We start from the raw sequence: 25,849 nt of genomic DNA on the forward strand, positions 1-25,849 counted from the left end.
AGTTTGCAAGCTTATTAAACCTACATTACATTACCTTGATGCTTAAAATCTATTTGACTCTTCACAGTGACATCTTATTGCATTTAAGAAAGAATTGTCGTCTTACTATCTGCTCATGTCAAACATGATGTCCTAACCAAGTTCATCAGATGCCTGTTGCACTGTGTAGCCTGTGGTAAACCTATGAGAAGGCTGAAATCATAGTGTGTAGCTTTACTATTTTTATTCAGCTCTCTCCCACTCCTCCATAAGCATTCAACTCCGCTGCTCACCAACACTCAAAAAACAAAAGCTAATCAAATATGACCTCCACATACGATTTGCAACAATTCCTTTTCTATAGTTATGAAGAAAAAAAAAAAAGGAGAGATCATTGTTAAAAGCAGCAGTGAAACAGCACCTGCTTTTACAATATAACTCTTTCAGTTTACTTTTCACTTGTTTACTGCCATCTACTGAAAAACAAACATTTCCAAAGGGTAGGGATTTAGCTGTTAGCTTATCTGGCAATCATACAGATTGGATTAAGATCTGGTGACTGTGGAGGCCATTGAAGTCCAGTGAACTCATCGTCATGTTCAAGAAAGCAGATGGAGATGATCTGAGCTTTTTGACATGGTGCATTATCCAACTGGAAGTAGCCACCAGAAGGTGCTACACTAAAGGGATGGACATGGTCAGCAACAATACTCAGGTGTATAAGCAATGCTCAGGGGTTCATTGAGAGGTCCAACGTATGCCCATCTGCTTCAAGTCTGGACATGTTGTGTGTTCAGAGATGGTATTCTGCATACCTTGGTTGGAGCCAGTGCTTATTTGGCTTCCTGTTGCTTTTCTATCATCTCCAACCAGTCTGCCCATTCTCCTCTGACCTCTGACATCAGCAAGACATTTTGATGGTGCTCAGTTTCTTGATCATGTCTACATGATTGAACCCAAAACTTGAGTGCAAGAGCACATTTCACCAGCGTCAGCTGCGCCGGTCCTACTGAACGCAAACACTGCGCGAGCATGAATCTAGCTTTAATGTATTGAGTTGCTGCCATGTGACTGGCTGGGTAGATATTTGTGTTAAGAGAGAGAGAGATCATTTTACCAGAATTCCAAAATTCTGATCCTTTTCTGTCTGTGGGAAATCTTGGTGTCATTTTCGACTCTGAGCTGGATTTTATTCCACATATTAAAAAATGTCTCAAAGACTTAAAAACATCACCAGAGGCCGCTCATTCCTCTCTCTTGCCAGCATGGAGGTGCTGATGCATGCTTTTATTTCTGGTAGAATAGGTTCTTGTAATGCCCTGCTTCCTGGTCTTCCAAAAAGGCCTTTGTCAAACCTACAACTACTCCAGAACTCAACGACACAAGTTCTGACGAGGACCAGAGGGCGGGAACACATTACACCAGTTTTAAAATCACTGCATTGGCTCCCCGTGCATTTCAGGACTGATTTTAAGGTTCTTTTAGTCATTTGTGTATGTCCTAATGGTCTTATTTATCCGATTTGCTTTTAAAGTATGAGCCCTCACAGACCCTGAGGTCCTCTGGTACCGGCCATTTAATCGTTCCTGAAATCAGGACTAAAACATACGGCGAGGCCTCGCTCCACCACTGTGGTCCTCGTCTGTGGAACAACCTGCCAGGGAATCTCAGAGCTGCACCGACTGTTGTCTTTAAAAAGAGGCTCAAGACTCAACTTTTTAGCTTAGCATTTAACTGAATTGTTATTTTATCTATTTTGGTCTACTTATTTTTATTTTATTCTACTTAATCATGTATTTAAAAACTGCCTGTTTTTTTAACTTTTTTATGACTTTGTTTTAACTAAATTTTCTAATTTGTCGCTCTTGTCTTGGGTTGAATGTATATTGGACAAGTATATGAAGTATTATGTACTTGTACTGAAAATGACCCTAGTAAATCCCCGATTATAAACCTCAGTAAACTTTTACCTGAACCAGGCTCAAGGTGGTGAGGGAACAGGAAGATAGATATGAACAGCATATTGAACAATAAGCAATATAACAATAAAAACTGGGCAGGGCAGCAAAGCCTGCAACCGCAGATCAGAAACATGCAGCAGTACAGGATGACCGAGAGCTTTACTGTCACCTAGTGCCTGGATTTTTTCCACTAGGCTGACTTGAACTGATGCATAAAAGTTAAATTGGCATACTGTATATGCAACAATACAGCACATGTTGCATTTACATGGTATTTTGTTGCTCCGGTTCTGCCTGGACCAGTCTATGTCCCATGCAGACACGCTAGATATTTTGCAGAATGCATGAACACAATGCAACACGTCTTTCTGACTCATTTTGATGGCACAGTGGCATTTATTAGGTACATTTCTAGAGCCATCGTTGCCCTGTAGTGTGGCTGAGAAACCACACTTCACACTTTTTTCCTGGGATGCTGCGTCATTTTACAGCAGCATTTCACTTTAAGGTACCATGTCACACGCTAGCAACTGGATATCAACACCAGATATTTTGAGTGTGTGCCATGGTTGATTTTTTACAGAAATGCCACCGTAGGCTCCTTACTGAGAAATATCTGCCAAACATGAATTGTGGACCTTTAATGTTTAAGTGTTAAATGGTGTTAATCTCATATATGGACCTGCTTACCCCTCTAATGTTCCCACTAAGACAAACAGCAAGAGAAAAATGTTTCTTTGCATTTGTCTTTTGGACAATAATAATAAGAATCAATGTTTTTTTGCAAATGGTTGAGTTAATAGTTGATAATATAGTAACAGTAGTTAAATGGTCAAAACTTAAAATAGTAATAAGATAACAAATGCTTACTTTTGGCATAACATACTCAAACCAAGTGGTAGAAATGGCGCAGGCAGATTTATTTACACAATTGTTCATAAGATTACTTAGTCACTGAAAAGTGAGCTCTAACACATGGTAGGGCAGGTTGGTAAAGGGTTAATGCCCCCTTCCAATGACAAAACAAAATATGCCCCATCATAATAATAATAATAAAAGAGAAAAAACTGTTAATTACATCATGCTTATAAGATTAATTGATGCAGATTTCTCATCCTTGCAGAACATGGTGTTGTTTCTGTGATTTCATAGAGAAGGTACAGGCGGTCTTATCGCTGCATGGAAGAAAAGAAAAGGGGAAAATGTGAACTTTAAACTCTTCTTGTCAGCTGACTACAGCTGAAACTGCAGCATGGGGTCCTGGCTAAGCAGGACTAGAAATGGCACACTCATTACTTTCCACAAAAAGAAACAACACACATCACCCTCAACATCTTTCTGTATATTTCTTGTTTGTTCTTGGCTTAAGCGGCTTATTTAACCTTCACCTCAGGGAGAGAAAAAAAGGAACACATAATGTCCTGAGAAAACATGAAAGCAGATGGAACTGAACAGGCTGTTTGCCAAAAGGTGGCTTTTCTGGTTTCACAACAGAAAGGGGTTTGGATCAGAGAGTAAGTCCAGGCTGAGTTCAGGAATGTCAGCATGTTACTGGGTGTGTAGTGACAGAAACAGCGAGAGAGAGAGAGAGAGAGAGAGAGAGAGAGAGTGAGCAGAACAGAGGAGGGACAAAGAGCAAGAGCGAGAGTCATAAATGCAATAATTACAGTTCAGTCAGAAAGAGGTTTTACTCTTCTGGTTCCACAGGCTGCCACACTGCTGACAGGAGGGAGCGAGGATCCAAGGAAACCCTTCTCTAACTTTGGATTTCTTATTTCTACTGCACACATCACCAAGAATTTATATTTTAACCGAATTCCTATTCAGAGCCATGGATTTGCTCCTTGATTTTGGCTAACTATGACAAACACCTCTCAACCAGTTTTATCAAAGTCAAACAAATTTTTCATTTTTTTGACACCATCCTTACCCCATATTTATGGGGAAAAAAAAGGAAGAAGAGTCATTTGCCATGTCTGTGACGGCCCTGTTCAGGGGCAAGTGGGGGCATAAGTCACAGGACACCTCAGACAAGCATCGAGAAGCAAGCATGACTCAAACAATCCATCAGGATGACGACGATGAGGATGAATCCAGCACCGGTTTCAGCAGAGAGCCAATCCGTAGGAACTCCCGTTTTTACCGGTCAATGAGAAAGAAGAGGCTGGCTGCATCTGAACAAGCTGAAAGTAAGAAAACATGCAAGTCCAGCTACCGCTGTCACCTGACAATTAATTTAACACCCACTGTCCTTAAACTTCATAGGTCAACTTTATTTACATTAAATAGACCGCTCTACCCTTAAAACAATATATTTAGTTAGCGAATTGTCTTATTATTTTTGTAGTTCATATTGAAAGAAAAAGAAAGGCTTGGTCATTCCTATTGTTCAGTAGAAATCAACCTGAGGAACAGGTTCTGTCTGAGCGGAGCATAGTCTTGTATAGAAACTGTACTTTACTCAGCTCAGCTTAAAATTAGGATGTTAAAGCAAACAACCACCTTGGATTTTTAAGCTAACATTAAAACAGCTGACAAAAGTAAAAATTTAACAATGTGGTTTTGAGCTCACTGATCACAGATTTAAATGAATAAAACCGAACATATTTATTCTGTAATTAAGACATTTCTCTGTGTGAATGCACCACGTGCACAGAGTGACAGCTAACGCATCAACTAAGTGTTTGACCTCAGACTTTGCCCAGCAGCTTAGTTAGTGATTAACTAATACATAACAAGGAAACTGGAACAAAATTATAAAAGAAAGTCATAAAAGATTGAGGCTGAAAAGATTAAAACACAAAATTCAGTCACAAATGGTCTAAAATGAAAACAGAAACTAAACAATGGGTTAATGTGGAAGAGTGGTGGTCCTCCAGCCATCTGGCGGGACTTTTGACTCCTGGCTCTTCCATGTGTCTTTGTGCAAGACATTAAACGTCACATCGTCCACATTAGAAGTGCTGTATGAGCATGAATGAGTGAAGGAGAAACCTACTGAGAGATAATGTTAAAACGTGTGCACCAAAGACTACAGAAAACATACAAACAAAATGTATTTCATCTTCACTTTACTACTGCTTTGCATCAGCATTGATAACTTAGTCCTTTAATTTTTATCAGGAGTGTGATCCTACGGGTTTTGCTCCAATGCCATGTAAAATAAACTATTTAATGCTGACATTTTTGTGGCATGTTTGAAAAGTTTCAGTATTCATTTAGTAATTATCCCCCAGTACATGTATTATAAAATAATACCACAATTCACAGACAATATTTTACTTCTATAGACATGTACAGTCATACTTTATTTTTAATCTTCTTTGGCTTTTTATTTATTGTATTTATTTAAAACATGTTGTCAAATTCATGTGGTATATCTGTCTATAAAAACACAGCTGCATCTTTTTGTTTTCCTGTTTATCACTGAGAATAACTTGGTAATTACATCGTATGTGTATAAATGAAATTTTATAATATATTAATTTGTTCTTTAGTGAGAGGCAGTGTATTGGATGACTCACCAATGTCCACTGAAGTAACTCGTTTGTAAATATACCATCCTCACCCGTGCATATGCTTGAAAACAGCCGTTAAGTAGGTGTCTGCTATGTAGTGGATGCTATGGAAGGCTCAAAAAGTCTAAATAAAACAAAAGATCCCATGTAAAAATAAAGCCATAAACAGTATTTTTATTATGGAATTTTACTATAATTTTACAATTTAGTTTTTTTTTCTACTTTTTCATAGTATTTTTCTGGCTTTCCAGCTGCTGGAATATCAGTGCAGGGTGACCAGGCTGAGGCTGCCTGGGTTTTATCTGTTAGAGTTTTTTGTGGCCTCCATAGATATCTTTTATGCCTGGTAGATGGTTATTGTTGATGTGCTGAGAATATCTAATCACCGACTGTAAAATCCTGTCCTAGATCTTACGTATCCCACGCTAAGTTGTCATGTTGCTATTAACTGCTCCTCTGTGCATGTTTTGAAGAATGTGGCTCAGGAGTTCCCTTGGTCTTCTAAAACCTCGGCTCTCCCAGCTGGGATATGTTAAAAAAATAGCCAGTGTGCCAAAATTGCAAATTTGGAGAGCTGGCCTGACTTGTCTGCACTAAAACCTCTCTAATTTTGTTCTGCTTATCTCTGCAAAGGCCACCTCTGAGAATGTTCACATATTATTTATTATTATGGAGGTTTAGAGCTACAGCTGCATCATTGCCAAGATTTTCAGATTTATCATGCCAGTGTTTTTTTAAGGGGAGTCTGAAATGTTTTCAACTTATGCTATGTGCCAGCTTCACTTTTTTTCTTCCTAATACATATGAGGATCATTTCACATCTTAACAAATCTCCTATGACCCAGTATATAAACAGACCTTGTGGTTGTGGAGGTATACTCATTTTATTATGGGTAAGCAGTTTTCAGGTGGAGACTGGTGAGCTCAGTGGTACGTACCTTCATCTCCCTTTCCTCTGAAATACTTTGCAGGTTCTTGGTTTTGTTTAAAATCAGCACCACATAGGACAGCTGATTTACTTAAAAAACTCATAAAAAGGTGCAGTTATTGTGCATTTTAAATACATTTATAATCTAATAAACGTGAAAAATGTGGAACAAACTTCCAGAGAATACAGTTTTTTCAGCATTAAGTTTATTCTGTTGTGTCTGATTAATCGTATGTGTTGGGAAAACACACATGAATAAGAAAATTAATCTTGTTGGAGACTTTATTAAGTAAACCCAGTAAAATCTGCAGCGGTTCTGTCACATGGGCCAGGTTGTGGACCCAGAAAGCAGACAGGGATCTACAGCTGAGAAACAAAAGGGTTTTATTGTGGGAAGTAAGAGTCCGGTGAACTGGAAGGAACTGCGAGTGGGCAGACAGATGAACTTTGACTCCTTGGGTTGATCTAGAGCAGGGGTGTCAAACTCCATTCCTCGAGGTTTTCATTGTTTCCCTGATCTAACGCACCTGAATAAAATCAAATGGATCCAACAGCTTCTTGTCAACTTCTTCACAATAACCCATTAATTTCAGTCAGGAGTGTTTGATCAGGGAAACAATGAAAACCTGCAGGATACCGGCCCTCGAGGACCGGAGTTTGACACCCCTGCTCTAGAGGGTTGTGGATGTAGGAGGGAGGGTATATCCTACAGTATGAGGGATCCAAAGAGGCTAAAGCAGGACTCTCTGAAAGGATAATGCACAAATTAGGCTTGGTACATGAGCAAGACAAAATTCCCAAGAATGAAGTAGACCAGATACCACGTGTTGTTAGTTCAACAACCTGGTGTCGAATGGACTGTGGTGTATACACTGCTGGTGTGATGAGTAGAGGAATGGCAGCTGTGCCTTAGGAACCTGTCAGAGGAAACAGCCATGCCCACACACACACAAAACACAACATATAGTGGAAGGAAAGGGAAGAAACAGAAGGGCAGACCAGAGTCCAGAGACCTGTGACAGTTTAATTTGACAAGTAATTAGAGTAATATATATTTGTGTGTATAGTGTGTGTGTGTGTGTATATATATATATATATATATATATATATATATATATATATATATATATATATATATATGTAAAATGCATTTGTAGAAAATAATCTATTTTGCAAAAACATCAAACTGTAAGACTGGGAGTTAATTTAGGATTAAATGTTGTGATTTTTATGACAAATGAATATGACTTATGTATAATGATTTCTCTCAGTGGGTAATTCAGGGCCATGGTGATGAAGCCTGTTGTGACATAAATAAACCTCTTTCTTCATTAACCTACCGTACAACATTAGCAGAGGCGGTTTATGTCAGCGAATTGATGGCTTCCAGATTTCATGGGCAGCCTTTTATTTTAACATCCTATCTATCGAATCCTGAGCAGTCAAGACTACAAGAACATGTCATTTCTGGGCTTGTCAGACTGATGGTTGAGTTTGGTGCTCAGAAACAGGGACAGGTCATTTCCTTTTTTAAATGCCTGTTTTAACAGCTTCCACATTAAATTCAAGGTCTTCTCCCAATGTATTGCTTATACACAATTATCTGTCTTTGTGAGGATTAATTAATCAATTTCACTAACAATGACCTCACCACAGCACTGGGGGATAACTGGTTTAATGAGGAGTCTCAGTATCGGAAAGTAAGAAGGAGAATTAGGGGTACGGGATTGGATGGATGTGAGGGTGATGTGAGTGGTGGTATAGAAGAATGAGACTCAGGCTTAGGGCTTTCGTCTCTGACAATAATTGATCCAAACTCAATACACAAAGGGGGATTAGGTTCAGTTTAATTTATTTACTGCCAATTCCCAAGATAGTTTCCCTCAGGGTGCTTAAATGCAACCAGATTTAGATAAGCTCAATTGAATTCTATTTAATTCTATTTGATTATTTACAGTATATGTTGCACTAGCAACAGGCCGCCATGTGTTGAATGTGGCGACTGACTGTTATAAAAAAGGAACATTTATTAGTTTCTAACTTTCAACGCAGTTTTAGTTAAACAAAGAACTTAATAGGTTGTTGTTCTGCACCTGAATTCTGGTTTCAAGAATTGTAAAGGATTTGTTTCTCCACATCTGTAAGTCAATAATTGTCCAGAAAACTCCAGTGTAGACTTTTTAGCTAAAGGTTTAATCCCAGCTATTGTACATGCTTATGGAGAATATAACAATGACAGCAGATCAATCAAATTAGTCATAAATACACAGAATAGTTATGAAGGAATGCTTTAAGTCATCAATTTCTATGTTAAATGTCTGAAGATCAAGAATGAGGCTGCCACCGTCAACATCTATGTGAAAGCTAATGTTATCCGCTGTGATTACTTTAGCCATGCTCAACAATAACACAGAAAAATCAGAGAAACAGATAGAAAGTGTGGTTATAATTCAGTTGTTTTCCACTTTGGGTGTGAAAAAATGAGTCATACTCTCTGACGAACATGAACTAATTTTGTATTCAGGGCTGTGAGAGCAGGGAGGACATGACAGGGTGTGGGGTTGAGGTGTAGGGAGGGTTAATGAATGAAAGATATAAGGAGGGTGGAGTTGAGAGAATGAGACTGTGCTGAATGAGTGAGTTGTGCTCAGTTTTGACAACCTCTGGTATATGTTTATATAATATGTTCTGTAGTCTCCTCCTATTGCTGATGTCTCACACCAAACTGCTTTCAACATGGTGTTGTAGTTTGCTGAACAATGTTTATTAAGTGAATTCAGAGCTGTTCATAAGTCCTATTTTGCAAGTCCAAGTCAAGTTTCAAGTCACTTTTAGATGTAATGAGTAATCTGCCATGCGACACCTGCTGTGTGGTGGGGAATTTAAAATCCTTACTAAGCCTTTATCTACCAGCATTTAGGAACAGCTCTGATCTTTGGCCTACACTGAAATACTCTCCACTGGATTTGTTTTACTGAATTCAGAAAACCATTAGATGAACATGGAAATTTATTCAGATTAGTAAATATGTTCTTATATCCAAGAGTTTTTTTTATGTGAATCACAACTTATCTGGTACCGCAGAGAAATTTAAAATACTAATTCTGCAGTCCAAAGCATTTTTTTTCCTGAATGTAGAGGAGGGCCAATATGCTGCACTTTAGTACAGGATCACCACCTGTCCTGCAGGTTTTAGATGTTTCCCTGCAGCAACACACCTGATCTACATGACCGCTTGTTGTCAGGTTTTGCACAAGTCTCCTAATGACTCAATAATTTGACTCAAGTGTGTTGCAGCAGGTAAACATGGAAAATCTGCAGGATGGTGGCTCAACAGGTCCACAGTTAGTGATCCCTGCACTAGTGCATCAGAAAAACTTGATATTTGTTAAAAGGGCTTGAAATAACTCAATGAATAAAGAAAATATTCAGTTTAAACTTTTTCAAATTCAATATTTTAATTAATTTAGATCCAATATTTGCAGGTCCAGTTAATATTCCAAACATTTCTAAATCAGCAACAGCTGTGGTTAAAACTGGATTGTTTACAGTGGGTCTGGTCCCAGTTTAACGTGATCATGGCAAATTCAGTTAATGGAAACTGTCCAGTAAATGTCTCATTCTTCTTATCAACACTTTCAGTGGAGCCATTCTGATGGTACAAAAATAGTAACAAGCTAACGTTCACACCACTGTGGCTTTAATCTCTCCAGGTGTGTGTTACGTCTCGTTTCAGGGGTATGAGTGGGGCAAAACATAAAAGACAGTCATGGACAGATGTAAAAGTGAGAACACAGCATTTTATTGTGAAAAGAATAAATAATGGGTAAAACATGAAATCAAACCTAGTCAAGTGTTGGGGTTAGAGGAACTGCTGAAAGAAATAAACACATATTAAATCTGAAACCATACATAAAGCCCACCCAGTAAACCATACAAAACTTATACAAACAAAAGTGTGCTCCTAACTAGGCGAGATCACCAACAAAAAGCCTAAACTAGCCCAACACGACAAACAAAAGTTTAACACCAAAAGAATAACTGAATGGTTAACAAAAACTGCAGAACACACACACTAATAAGGAGCGCTGCTCAAACCTAAACTGTGTGCGACACAAAAGTAAGCCCAACTTAACAGGACTATAACATCCCCAAAGGAAAACACAAACAGCTAGGATTAACCCGGCTTTAAACACAAAATAGTCCATTACTCAAAAGGCTACCATTTCTGCACAGCACGCACACAGAACAACAACGCCACCAAAACTCTGCCAAAGTGAGGGGTTGCTGCCTGTGCAGTCCAGCTTCTCCCTCTCAAATGATCCCTGCAGCAGCCCTTTATTTCCTGGATTCCAGGAAGCTGCAAGGCGATTGGCTGGCCGTTGAGCCAATCAACGGGAAGGAGAGTGAGGTGCGTCTCATCCAGCCACTCCGAGCAGACGTCAAGGCCAGGCAATAACCTGCAGGATGAGCCACAGCTGCCTGCAATGAGCAGTGGCCATAACAGTGTGTTTTAGGGTGGATGACAGTGGAGGTGGTGGATCCAGTGTCCTTGATTTTTTACCACAGACGTTCTAATTTGCTGCTATATTGGTCCCTTTTTATTAAGGCTTTAATACCCAAAAGCTACAATGGTGCTGCCGTAACAGCTGCATTTACCAGTGCTGTCAATGTTTTGATTGATTGCGTGTGTACTGGGGCGCATCAGTGTTACGTCTGGGAAATGACAGGAGACAAAGAGAAGAGCATGAAACAAAATTTTTTTCACAAGTCTCAAATCGAGAGTCCAACTCGAGTCTCAAGTCACTGAATATGTGACTTGTGTGCAACTCGAGTCCCCATCTCGGACTGCTTTTTATTTAGTTACTGGAAAAACCCCTGAAATATCGCCTGCTGCGCTGTCTTACTTCATTTAGAAATTACTTCACCTCATATTTTTCTGACACTTCATTTAAACCTTAAACAAGGACTTTTTAAAAATCAACTCACCCATCTTGCCCACTTGGACTAATTTGAGAAATAAAATGGATTATGAGGCATTATTTGCACAGATGTTTATCCATTTAATCCTTTTAAGATTCTGACGTTCAGAAAAACTTTTAAATTTTTTTAGTGTGTCTTTACTTTCTCCCTCTGAGAACATCTGGCTAGGAAGCACTCAGACTCTTTTGTAAAGCGGTTTCATGCGCTTGCAGTGGTTTTCCTGTTATTTCCTATTTTCCTGGGTGAATATATATCATATTCACCCATTCACACACACATTCACGCACTCATGGTGGAAGCTGCCATGCAAGGTCTTAACCATGACCCATCAGGAGCAATTTGAGGTTCAGTGTCTTGCTCAGGGACACCTCGACATGAACTCGACAGGCCGAGGATCAAACCGGTAACCCTCAGGCTACAAGACAACCACTCTGCACCCTGAGCCCCTTAAACTAAAAAAGAAACAATGAATATAAATATAATAAGAAATAGTGTAATGGTTGTGCAGTAATGTGCATACTATAAATAGTGATGCTTGCTCCAGAACTTTAAATACTGGAATGAAATAGTTCCTGAACTATCACAAGACACAACCTCTAAGAAGGATTTGTTGGGACAAAAATATTTTTGGAATACCTCCAAAGATTCCTAGTTGTAAGAGACATTTCCTGTCGTGTAAACATGATATAAATGGTTGTCTTGTGTGTACAACACCTGATTGATAATACCCAGTATAATGTCTTTCACTTCTCACGACTGACTCTTCTTACCTTTCTCATCAGATTCTTCCACGCTTCGTTTGGACCACAGTCCATCCAATAGAGCTGGAGTCTCCTCCTCTAATGCTTCCTTAGCCCAGAAATCACCTTTATTGCCGGGGGCTAGACGGTGAGTCTGCATACCAGCATTGCCAAACCCTCTTACTGAATACAAGCACACCCAGAAAAACAAACAGAGACATTATAGTTCAGTACTTGTTTAAACAATTCACACTATTTTTATACATCATACTCCTCTAATGGCTCATCTTGTCTGTGATATGCACACAAGCCTGCTGAGCCTCTTTAAAGGTTAAGTCATTGTGTGTGAAACAGCAATCTTGTCACCAGAAGAAGTTCAAGAACCAGCGCTGTTGACAGGGTTTTTGCCCTGAGCTGCAAGTGATCTTCTTCACTTGCACAAGTAATCTTCTTCAAAGTCACTTTGTTGTTTTTATTACAGTTAAATTACAGATAAGCATCTCGACCTGTGCAGCGTTTCTCCTGAAAGAGGTGCATGACGAAATGTTGTAGTTTTAAAATAAAGAGACGTTATTCAGGACATAAAAGTACTATAATGAAAAGTTCATGAGTGTAGAAGTACAAACGGTAATGCTATTTGTTTAGAAATAATGGATGCAAACACTGAGGCATGGTCCCACGGCTGAAATATGGAATGTAAGTAATCCTCCGCACGGAACTACATTTGTGGTGGGAAACAAAAGAGCAACCAGCTGCCTCGGCTGAGCTGCTTAGTGAGTGCCAGTAGAATAATATACTCAAATCAAAGCTTCAAATACCTTGTCAGAGTCTTTGTTTTAAGTTGTACGTGCCAGATGCAAGGAGGAAAATGTGAGAGAAAACATGCAGAGGAAATGTACTGTGTGTGTTGGTATTCCAAGAAAACGTGAAAAAGCTGTTAATAGCTTCTATGAATCAAAACCTTTCTGCGGTACTTGGGTTAATTTTACCACCAAAAATTTCTTGTTTTTACAGAAAAACAATTTATCCTCTTGCAATGCATTCTGTAGAAATAAAAAATCCCATACAATAGAATATAGCTGCATTTAGTGGATATAACTTCTTTTTGATCTATATAAATATGGGGTAATGCATTGAATGGAACTTTTCATTTTTACTTTTACTTTGGGAGCTTAGTAATAGCTTAAATTACCCAGTACTTTTAAAGGTGTTGAGATGCAGTTGAGCACCTGAGAACCAGTTATATTTAGTTGAACCAGATTTGGATTTTGAGTATCAAGTTGAACCGCGTGACAAACTCATGGAAAAAAATGGCAGTACGACGTCTGTGTTCAGTAAATGTGCTCATTATCCACATCACCTGAGGCTAACTTGCTAATGGTTTTTCTTTGTACACACGTATAAAAGGGGGTTGTAAATGCAAACTATGATTGCCTGCGTGAGTAACTCCATGTCTGTGATGTACAGTTGTAGAAGCAACAGATATATACTTTTTTAACTGTCAGCCCTCTTAGCAGCTGTTTCACTCAATTTACCCATGATGTTATACAACACAGATATTTGGAACAGTTTCACATATCTCCTGAGGCACAGTCATGCCCTTTTAGTGTTGGAGCAGCCTCAGCTTTTAGCTTCAATTTCTGCAAAATCAGTAGTACCTGACCTCATTCATATTACATTTATGTGTGTGAACAAATCCAAGCATTATCACAGTTGTTTTGCTGGCCAAGAAATGAACAAGAACCAAGATTCCTGGGACTTTGAGGAAGCTGAAAAGGGTCAACTTGTCCTCACAACCAAAAACTCACCTTATTGGAGACATTTTTGGAAATAAAAACTCAGTGCCATGCTGCAGTGTGGGGATGTTTATGTAATATTAACACTGTAGATAAATCAGGAAACATGATAAACATACTATAGTCCTTTAAACAGAATGGATCAACATGCCCTTTATGTTATGTGAGTAATTCTAAAATAAAATGTAAAGTTTCTTTGGATTTGTATCCATAAATAGTTCCACTCCAGTAGCTCATCCTGTTGTATTTACTGGTGTTTTCCTTCTTTAAGGACCTCTAGAAAAATTAAATTCATATTTTGAACAAAATCATTAATCTCAGAATTTTCTGTTGTACACAGTTTTGTTGTTGACTCACCAGCTGCATCAGCAGGAATACTGGAGGGAGACAGACTGCTCTGCAGAGGATGGAGATAAACCTAAGATGGAAAAAGAGCAAAAGCCATCCATGCAAGATGTCAAACTAGAAAAATAAAATTTACTCCACAGTATACGTGTAAACAGAGACAGTTTTTCCTCACCTGATGTTTTAACTTTGACTAAGCTTGATAGGGTGGACTGGCCTCCAAATTACTTCAACAGTTACTGTGCTCCTGGGGAAGTCTGAGCATATTAATGTAAGACAGTTCATTTTATTCACATAAATGATAATCTTCTGCAGCACACAATCAGCACAAACAGCATATGGTTAATGTTAATGCACATAATGAAAGCCCGTCTGCTAGCCAACAAACATGGTGTCTTTGAATAGCTAAATGTTGTTTTTGAAGGGAAAAAAGAAGTTTTGAAAAAAGTGACCCAGAGTAGAGAAAAATCACCTTAATCAAAGTTCAAGTTCAGTATTCCACAAACAAAAAACCTTAGAATAAGTTATTTTGCGACATTGTTTTGTTCTGCAGCCTCCTCTTTAGATACACTACTGCATGCTTGGTTGCATGCATTAGCAGTAGAGCATGAAGCTTAGAGCAGAGAGGTAGTAGAACCACTACACCAGCAAAGCTCTGTTTACATAATACTGGGTTTTTGTATAGTATATGTTTGCTAATATGTCATAAAATGCATGTCTGAATTATCACTCACCCATGTAAAAATTATTATTATTATTATTATTATTATTATTATTATTATTATTATTATTATGCAATGATAAACAGAGCAGATTTTGCTGTTGGTGTGTGTTGTGCTCTAGGCACCACCAGCTTAACATAGCTCAATCAATCATGATTTCTACAATCATTAAAACCAATAACGATGGCAATAAGGGGTTAAGGACATTTCAGATTAACTCCACACCTGCTAAAATAGGCCAAACGACAGCATATCTGAAATATTTTCTTTTAAAATATTTTCAATTTAAAGGTGTTTTCAGTTGCAATTTTTAATAAATCAGGTACTTTTGAAAATGTGCTGTTTACCTCTGTTTCTTACCAAAAGAGCTTTGCATTGCTGAGGGCAGGGGTAGGCAAGTTCGGTCCTACAGAGTCGCAGTCCTGCAGGTTTTAGATGTTTCCGAGCTCTAACACACCTGATTAAAATTAAATTGATTCAACACCTTTTAAAGTCCTGCTCAGGGACTTATTGATTTAAAACAGGTGTGTTGAAACTGGTAAACATCTAAAAACTGCAGGATTGGGGCTCTCAAGGACTGAACTTGCCTACCCCTGGCCTAGGGGGTACTTAGCAAAAAAGGTTTGAGAACTACTGACCTCATCAAGAGCTTCAGTGAAATATCAAAACTAACAAAGAAGCCCGATCATGTCAGACTACAAATTCTGTGAAAGTTTCTTTGTCCATAACCACTGGAGGTGCACAGAAAGACTGTAAAACGTTCCTGGTTCTTGGTGTTTGCGTTGGAAGATTGACAAATGGTCTGATATCCTTATTGTTTAACCTCTTCACTGGTCTACAAGCTGTTCTGTGTAAATATTCTCCACTATGTCTACAACAGGATACACGTTACTATCTGTGCTTTAACACAAGAACTGACTTATGTCCATTACTGGTCAGTACATCTTGACATGCTGTTACAGACTGTAGTCACTCCTTAGCCCTAGCATGTACACTTTCCAACCTTTGCTTTGAATAAAAAGCTGATTATATGTCCCCATTTTAATCATTATAAGAAGTGGAATACATAGAAAATATGGCTCAAACCTATAAAGAAAATAATATAGGGAATGTCTTCTGGGACACATGCTGAGCATACACCATCTGCGTTCAAACTAATGTCTTTTTTATTCGAAGCTGAGATAATATGCAGTGATGCACAGTGAAATTGCACATACTGGTTGTTGTCAGTGATATAATGAGGCAGTGCCTGTGTTTTTCTAATGCTTAAACGGATGCAAAGGCTCAGTTTCTCTTTAATTAAGAAATATTCCCTTAATATCACTTTTCCTGTAGCCTAGTCATGACAATTCGAACGTCTCGGTGAAGTTTGTTGAAGAATTTGTGATCTGTAAATTGATTTCTTTGCCATCCATTAGTTAAACACGTGACCCCTACTTCTAGAGTTATGTATGTTAGGTTTGTGGAGCAGCCAAAAACTGTACTTAAGTAAGAGTAGCGTTACTTCCAAATAACATTACTTAAGCATAAGCAAAAAGAAGTCATTAAAAAAATGCCTCAAGTAAAAGCAAACTAGTATTTGGTGAAAATCCCTGCTTCACTTTTATTGTAATGTTTGATTTTTAGAATCAGCGTAAGAAGACAGACAAAAATATAACATAATGTGTAAATTCTACCATTTCCAAACAATAAAACTAAAAGTAAAACATATATAACACATTTACAAGATAATACATTTTGGCTCATAAAAAACAAATTTAAAAATCTCACAACATAAAGCTTTTTAAATTTCCTTTGTTACCATCCGAGAACCAGTGAGGTCATCTGTGAGTTTTAGATTCTTCAGCGGTGGTTCAGTAGAAGAGGAAGACTTTCATTATGTTTTCTGTATGCTTTCATTTTGTTGGAGTAAACACTGCTAACAAAAAATAAATCAGTCAATGAGGCTACAGGGGAATAAGCCATTAAAATACACACATTATCACGTGAAAGTTGATGATTTGTGTTGGTAGAAACAGAAGACTGCATAAGATCACTGTTCTGTCGGAGTGTATGTAAGTGGAACATGCTCATCCTCAATACTTATATGGGAGATACACTGGAGGCATATCTCTGGCAAAAATAAAGTATATCTAATTAAGTAAATGATTTAAAAATGAAAAAAAAAAAAAAAAACAAACAAGTTGCCCATTGTAGTAAAGAAAGTGTTGTGTCTTTTTCTTCTCAAGTAAAAAGTACAGTGCAGTAAAACCGCTCTTAGAAGTAGGATACACTGGTTTCAGAAAGTAAATGTGTGATGGACCGAGCAGTGAAGGACAATCAGGCACAGATTTAAAGTTCAAAAAAAGAGGGTTTTATTTTCACCCCAAAAGAAGTCATCCAAACAATTATTAAATCAATGAATAATCTAACCCATAAAAGAGGTCAACATAACATAACTCTACTTAAAGAACTTGTCGCAAAAATAACTCAAACAAACCGAGCAAACAAATGAAACAAACTGACCTGACAACTGAGACACAAGGGTAAACTTAAAGTGGCTGATCAGCCCAAACAAAAAACACAAAGGGGTAACACACAAAAACCTAACTAAGCTAACAAAGGAAAACCCAATTTCCCCCCCTCTTGATGCTGGTGTGTAATATGGTCCAATTAGTTGGCTCCACCCCGTGGCCACCTGCTGGTTCCCATGCCAAAGGACTGGAGCCACTGAAACAACTAAAGAATATAAATTATAACACCACAATATAATCAAGAATGCGCGCCAGTTCTAGAATATACGTGCTGTCACTTATGAAATTAAACTAATGTCCAACCAAATCCTATAATGCTCTGTAAATTAAATCTAATATGAAATATATAAGTGTGTGTGTGTAATACTGTCCACTGCAGATTACCACTCCTGTGTGGCTGTAGATGCAGCCATCACAAAATGTAATGGAGTAAATTTAACCCAATATTACGATAAATAACTTGTTGAATGTGCATGCTGGTTGAAATACAGGTTTGGCAGTTTTTAACCTATTGCTAACATCTTTCATTTGTTATGGTTTTTTTTTTAATTACTGGATTTTGTTATGCAAACAGTGATTAGCAACCTGAAACTGTGTAGACCGTCAAGCATCCAAAATAATAATACTTTTTTTTTCTCCAATGGCTCATTCCTTTGATTCCAGTTTGTGACTGTGATATGTCAGCATTTCTTTCCTTTTGTTGGGCAGGGAGAACTGGTTTGAATTCCTAAGCAGTGGACACATTTTCTGCAGAAAAAGATTAATGTAACAGCGTTCAACCCCTGCAGTAACCTTTGTCCCAGGGTGTTATTTAACACAGTTACTTCTGCTGGAAACCCACTTACTCCTGCTGTGTCTGATGTCTTAGTCACCACCTAGGAAAAATTTCTTCACTTTTTGTTGAGAAAGTGGATCCTATGAGACAGGTTACCAATAAGGACTTTTTTGGTGCTCCAGCTCTTTCTGCTGTGCTTGAGCAGTTTGAGTTGGTTTCTCTCCTTTCCCTCGGTAACATGATGAAATCTTTAAAGCCTACAAATTGTCCATTGGACATTGTTCCTGTGCTGAAAATGGTTTAATACTGTAGGGCTTAGTCCTGTGGTTCTTATCAATACCTGCCTTAGTCTACGAATCGTCGCAGCAGCTTTTAAACATGTCGTGGTCCTCTTCTTAAAAATCTCGAATCCTCAGTGTTATCACATTTTAGACCTGTTTCCCACCTGTCCTATTTGTCTAAAGTTTTTATGCAGTCCTTTCTGGAAAACATCTCTGTTCTTAAGAAATTTTAAAATGGATTTAGATCTTGTCATAGCACTGAGTCTGCACTGCTAAAGGTGAATAATGATATTACTTTTTCTGTTGATGCCAAGTGTCCTGTTGCCTTGGTGCTGTTGGATCTTACAGCAGCCTTTGACACGGTCCATATAGTTCTCCTTTCATGTTATGGATAAGGGTGGGTGGCAGGAACCTCACAGAAACAAAGAGATGAATGAAAGTAAAAAAAATAGGTTTAATGACAACAAAAAATCTGGGAATTGATCAAGTCCAGAAAAAGCTGTGGCAATGCAGAATGGCTGGGGTTCTCCCAATATGCAGAAATTTAGGTGGCTGAATCCAGGAACCAAAAAGGTCATGCAGTCTGGTGTAAGCTGAACTGAGAGGGACAAAAACAGACAAGATCACTTGAAAGTCAAGACAGGGAATAAAACTCAACTGTCAGGTGGCCATACCTGACCGTTAGTGAGCAGACAAACTGGCACTCAATGTTACCACTTGGGTCAATCATAGCCAGACACAAACTATCTTTTCATTGTTATGCAGATGATTTGCAAATCTATCTGCCATTTAAGCCCAGAGCACTTCAAGTGGCTGCATTGCTAATATCAAGATGTGGTTAGCCCAAAATTTTCTACACCTAAATAAAGAAAAACTGAAAGTATTGTGTTTGGTGACACAGTATCAAATGGATTTGCCATCTTACCTTTAACACCCAGACTAACTGCCAGGAATTTAGGATTTTTGATAGCTCCATGAAATTTGACAAACAAATAAATAATATTGTCAAGACAAGCTTTTCTCAGATACGTCTTCTGGCCAAAGTTAAAATGTTTCTGAACCGTCATGACCTTGAAAAAGCTATCCATGCTCAAATTAGCTAAAGATTAGACTACTGTAATGCACTGTATTTTGGTGTCTCCAAGTCTTGCCTTCAACTGGTGCAGCTGCCCAGCTTTTAACTGGCACCAACAGAAGGGAGCACATCACTCCCATCCTTTACTCTGTCCATTGGCTGCCAGTCCATTTTAGAATTGAATTTAAACTTTAGTGTGCTTTTAAAGCTCTTGATGGCCTCGCCCCATGTTATTTATCTGAGATGATAACTGTTTGTGAGTGTGGCAGGGCTCCAAGGTCATCTAACCAGCTACTGCTGGAAGTACTGAGGTCCAAATTTAAACATTTGGGTGACCGAACCTTTTCAGTTGCTGCACCCTGGAATAAACTCCCCACTGACAGGTGTGTCATTATGGACCTGGGCCTTTTTAAATCTAGACTTAAAACTTTTTTATTTAGGATGGTTTTTAACACCCGGTAGTGTGGTGACGTTTCTATTTTTATTTTTCTCTTTTATCCTTCTTCTTTTTGTCCTTTTATTATTCATCTTATTTTTATCTTATTCTCAGGGCTAGCTAGCGTGCTAGCCCTGCTGTTGAATACTATTATACTTCCACGTAAATGTAACATTGTATAATTTATTCCATCTACATGAGAATCATTCTGTAGTTCAAAGACATATAATTAAATACTTTGTTTAAATATAGACTGTTGGTGAATTACAGCAATAATTAAATAGCTCATTGCTTTTGAACTATAGCAAAGTTAGCTATTTTTCTAGCAAACATGTCTAAAAGTATAATTCTGAAGTGCACTGATAGGATTTTAAAAGATATATAACTGCTAAAGTGGGACTAGAAGAACTCTGACATTTACTAGTGGACAATTGTTATGCTATACCCTGTTGTGTGTGTTGGGTTACAACAGGTTGTACCTATAGACATGGGAAAATATTATATATTATAATATATTATGTGCTCATCCTTAGAACTGAATATTGGTGTACTTTCTATTTACATGATTTCTATACCTAGTATTAAGGAATTTAGGTATTTAGGAATAGATTATGTGATTCTAAGATGTTTATTTTTATTTATTTATTTGGTTTGTTTGTGTGTGTCAGATCTAGCCCTCAGCTTTTGCCACAGCTTCATCATTCCAGAGCTGTGTTGCCAAGCAATGGCGAGGCCAGTAACAGACAAGCTTTGAACAACAGAGATGCTGTGGATAGAAGAGGAGGAGTAGGAGGAGGGATGAGTGCGGACATATCAGCTGCCTTCAACAGCCAGCATAAAGATTTCACAACCGACATGATCTCTTACCGGACTCACAGCATTTATAGTGAAGAAATAAAAAAGCTCTCACAGCGTACAGCTGCAGCTTGCACTATACGAGACACTGAAGGGACAACAATGGACTCACAGCAGCCTAATTTTGATGGAGCAAACCAGGAAAACATCAACCTCAGGTCAGACCAAATTACATTACAGATGGAGACGTTTACGGCACAGAAATGAGAAAGGACGGCTTTTTTGGCTTAAATGATGAAACACAAAACAAGAAATTTAAGCTTGTTATTTGTGAATTTTGAGAAAGTAGGTGACGGAAAGATCAGAATAACTGAAAAGTGACTAGAATGTGACTGTGAGGATGCTCAGGTGGATGTTTTTAGATTTATATAACCCATGCCTAAAATAAACATGGTTCACAGGTTGGCTTCGGTCATCATTAACAACATTTACCTCCGTCAGCTGTAAATATGATGATCACCGATAATCAATGTTTTATTTTATGTGTTTATTTGCATAAAGGATAGACGTGTACACTAACAATAACATGCATATTTATCCATATGTACTTATCTATCACAACATCTATGTCTTTTTCTTTTCCTTTTTAGGTTGCTAGGCAATGGAGAAAACTCCCAGACAATATCCTACAACCTGAAAATCGTCAAAAACGTTGGTGAGTTGGTTGTAGGGTGAAGATAGTGCATGTATTCCACCCACTTTAACCACCCCCAGAGTTTGCATGTGTAGCTAGAAGATCAGAAAAACTAGTTTTATATAGTGTGTGTATAACCAGTGTATTTTTTCTTCTCTTTAACGTCTTAAAGATTCATCTCTTCTCTCCTGACCCCTAACTCGCTTAACGCTATATGCACTCTGCTCTTTAAATACATTGAAACAGATTTAACGCTTTATACAGAGGTCAAGGTTTCTCACTGAACTGAAGATATATATAAATATGTTTATATATATACATTTAGTGCCACTTGTGTAATTGTTTAACTTAGTCATGAAGGTTGAATGCCTTTCTAAGCTTAGATATTCCTATGTTGACATATTGCATATTGTAAAGAAGTTAAGCCACTGTGTTCACAGGATAATGGTTGTTTGCAAGGATTAGTCTTGCAGCTTACCTGCAATGCTATGGTAAATAAAAAACAAGAATACAGAAACAAAGAAAGAAGCGGGAAGACCTTCACCAGAAAAGTCCGAGGAGTCCAATCATGCCTTCCTGTACATTTTTCACCCTCTCTTATGCAATTCTGGGTTCAGCTCTACGCCCACCAAAGCAATCTGCGCTATATGACTGTAGGAGATTATGCAACCGGCCTGCATTGTTCAAAGTCAATCCAATGTATCAGCAAACTTTCACCCACCTGAAACATAGTGAGAGATATAATATGTGCAGCTATTCCACCTCTGCATTGACTGACTGTGGCAGAGATACAAAGTATAATATTCTTAAAGGTTAACATCTCTTCTTCTGGCCCAACTAGAATACTGTGTGCTGCCAAACACTATATATTATCTTTCTTATATGCATGTTTATGGACACAATTTGGATTATTTTAGCCTATGTAGTGCTTTTTGTGTATCTTTTGATGGAGTAAAATTACATGCCAAATTGTTATGTATAGTTAAAATTTAGGCTTAGTTAAGCAAACACGCACGCACGCACACACACACACACAATAAATAAAAGAAAAAAGTAATAAGACCATGCAACATGACATGTGGTGTTAATTATATGCTAGAATGGGCTGCATTACTTCAAAGAATAAATAAACAGATGAAAGTAGATTGATTCAATTCTGACCAAAACAAACTGAGCCAAAAATGGAGGTAAAAACTAAAATACAGTCTTACAACCACCTTATAAATCCCCGTAGCTTTGATGAAATAACTCAAATCATAATGCTATTTTCTGGGAGTTTTACTTAACTGAAAAATTTACATTATTCAGAGGAGGAAAAATTCTAACTTTGCACACTTCAAAGTTGCTCAGTTGCCAGAACTCCTTGTGAGAACAGTGAAAGATTAAAAACCTAATAATTTGAATTCACAATAAAGAGAAAGACTGTGCAACCTCTTAAGAAAACCAAAACACAACACAAGCATTAGCCAAGCACTGAAACCCCTGACAGGCATTGGAATAACATCATCTCTTAAAGTACCTATTACATGTTTTTCCACATTTATGGTTTAACTGCAGTGTTCAAACAATGTATTATTACCTCATTTGCAAGTTTTTCAGCAACCAAACCACTATCATTAGAGTTCCTGAATTTCTTTGTATGGTCAAATTCTCCAGGAAATCCCCCCCCCCCCCCCCCCCCCCCCCCCACCCCCACCCCCCGCCCCTCCCCCCCACAGCTTGGAGATGCATGTTATCCACCATGACCATTCAGAAGATATTAAACTGCAAAGAATGACTCCTGGGGAGTCATTCCTTTCTGGGACTGTATGTTTACTTATCATATGCTATGAGGAATGGATATGCTAGTACAAGCTATGAGAAGCAAGCATTTCAGTTAGTTGCTAGGACTGGGTCCTGCTAACAAAAATCCATCTGGACAGGTAAAGCAAGCGTGACAGCAGCCAGTGACATTCAGGCCAATTCTTGGTTATCATCAGCTGCTCAACCTTTCCAAGTAAAAGATGGCAGAAAAAGCAGAAGAAGCAAGTGTTAGCCATTAGCTGCAGTTCACCTGGTCAGGGTGACTGAGTAAGCACCTGACAGCTCAGCTGTGGAAACTGTCATGAATCTCAGCCGAGCAGAACAAAACTTTGTGTTGATTGGACAATCAAAAAAATACCAATTTGTTGTTTCTACAACTGCTTAGAAGCATGGAGTCACCCACAAAAGCAAACAAAGTTTGCAGTTACCACATTCAACGTTCCTCACATACTGTGTACAAATAATCAGCAAATTATCCTTGGCTAATTAACAAAGTCACTGGCCCCAACGACTACCAATCAGTTACATTAACATAGGTCCTCATGGAGTGCTTTGAGAGACTGGTCATACAGCACATCATGGCTGGCCTCCCTCCAAGCTTCAGCTCGCACCAGTACAATGCAAATAGGCTCTCAGAAAGATGGAGTCCTCTCTGTACTGACCCACCTCAAAGATCAAGAAAACTATGCTAGGCTGCTCGTCCTAGCTCAGCCTTCAGTTTTGTCCTTCCACACAGGCTAGTAACATCGTCAACAGTAACTGGATCAAGGACTTCTTTACAAACTGCACATAAACTGTCAGGCTCTGCTCCCATGATTCCTTCACTCCAACCCTCAACACCAGAACCCCATAAGGCTGTGAGTTGAGTCCTATTGTGTACACTCTAAATACAAATGAATGTGCACCTCTTCATCACAGCAACATCATCAAGTTTGCAGATGACACAGCTGTGGTTGGACTCATCACTGGTAGAGATGAAACAGCCTACAGGAGTGATGTCCACGGACTGGCTGCATAGTGTAGAAAACAATTTGAAGCTGAACCTTTCAAAACCAAGGAACTTATATATTTCTGCGGGAATCATGCAGACCCCCTTCACTGGACATTACTGGGAACAGTGTGGAGAGGGCTCAAACTGTCAGCTTCCTGGGCACGCACCTCTCTGAAGACCTCTCCTGGTGTACAAACATCACTGCAGCGGTGAAGAGGCCAGCGTCTCCACTTCCTGAAGTTGAGAAGGAAAAACAACCTGTAGAGGCCACTTGTGACTTACAGCTGGTCTGTCAAGAATGTGCTATAATACTGCATTCCAAGTGATATGATAGCTGCTTGGCATCACACAAGAAAGCTCTTCAGAACATTATCAAAGCAGCACAGAAAAGCATCGGCTGCTCACTGCCCACTCTGAAGAACTTACTGCACACATGCTGTCCAGCAAAGCAGGAAACATCCTGAAAGACAGCACTCACTGTGGACACCAACTTTTCCTGCCTTCTGGCAGAATCTACAGCTCCATGGTATCACAGACAAAAAAGACTGAAAAACAGTTTTTACCCAAAGGCCATACTTGAACTGAACACTGTCAAAAACAAATGATAAATCTCTTCTTAGAAGCTCATCTGTATCATTAATATTCCACTTCAACAGTACTGCACAAACATGTCTTTGCATATTTGCCATTTATTTGCCCTGAATACTTTGCTAACTATACACTTAGTGGGTTACTTGTATGTTTTCCATCCATCCATCTATCTATCTATCTATCTATCTATCTATCTATCTATCTATCTATCTATCCATCTATCTATCTATCTATCTATCTATCTATCTATCTATCTATCTATCTATCTATCTATCTATCCATCTATCCATCTATCTATCTATCTATCTATCTATCTATCTATCTATCTATCTATCTATCTGTCCGTCTGTCCGTCCGTCCGCAGGCCCGTCCGTCCGTCCGTCAGTCAGTCAGTCAGTCGGAGGTGTGTGTTCATGAGTTAACATAACTTATTTGCCTCCCTGACATGCCTTCAGGAATTTGACAAATCAGAGGAAATATTAATTAATCCCTTGTTTTCAGGAGGACACTTATCCCAGTAAAAAGCTATCCCTCATTCTAAATAAACTACAATATTTTAGGAATTCTGGCATCTTAGAAGCTAATCTAGAGCTACCCAGGATAAGGAATGAAACGATAAGAAATAATCATGCCAGGACCACTGTAACAGTGCACGTTTCTGCTGGGTAAACTGCATCCTGGCATTTACATGTTATTCAGACCTAAATAATTTTGCAGACAAAGTTAGCATGAGAAGGGCCTATTTATTATTATGCTGGTCAGTGTAATGTTATGGCAGATTAATGTAACTTCACAAAAAAAATTTGTTAATTTGTGAATGATTAATGTTATATATTTTAAACAAGTGGTCAACTTTAAACAAGATCTTTGCAAGAGGCTCTTTAAGTGAAATCCAACATGTGAAACTAAAGCATAGACCCTAT

General features: G+C 38.4%; 1 protein-coding gene and 1 long non-coding RNA gene across 3 annotated transcripts in view; one reads left to right on the forward strand and one right to left on the reverse strand.

Annotated features, from left to right (window-relative positions):
- Window positions 1-3,560: 3,560 nt before the first annotated feature.
- ngef (neuronal guanine nucleotide exchange factor) overlaps window positions 3,561-25,849 on the forward strand; it is a 34,352-nt gene continuing 12,063 nt past the window's right edge. Inside the window, exons 1-4 of one of the 2 annotated variants that reach the window (XM_041994850.1) lie at window positions 3,561-4,129; window positions 12,152-12,257; window positions 20,721-21,065; window positions 21,498-21,562. In XM_041994850.1, the coding sequence (XP_041850784.1) occupies window positions 3,880-4,129; window positions 12,152-12,257; window positions 20,721-21,065; window positions 21,498-21,562 (766 nt within the window). In that variant the 5' untranslated portion in view covers window positions 3,561-3,879. The remainder of the gene's footprint in view (window positions 4,130-12,151; window positions 12,258-20,720; window positions 21,066-21,497; window positions 21,563-25,849) is intronic. The other variant, XM_041994851.1, reaches the window with a different exon arrangement.
- On the reverse strand, window positions 12,215-14,514 carry LOC121646004. Its single transcript, XR_006011543.1, has 3 exons — window positions 14,426-14,514; window positions 14,263-14,323; window positions 12,215-12,292 (listed from the first exon to the last, which is right to left on the reverse strand). It is a non-coding gene; the product is annotated as an uncharacterized LOC121646004 (long non-coding RNA).

This window comes from Melanotaenia boesemani, chromosome 9 (genome assembly GCF_017639745.1).
Source record: "Melanotaenia boesemani isolate fMelBoe1 chromosome 9, fMelBoe1.pri, whole genome shotgun sequence".
Lineage (NCBI taxonomy): Eukaryota > Metazoa > Chordata > Actinopteri > Atheriniformes > Melanotaeniidae > Melanotaenia > Melanotaenia boesemani.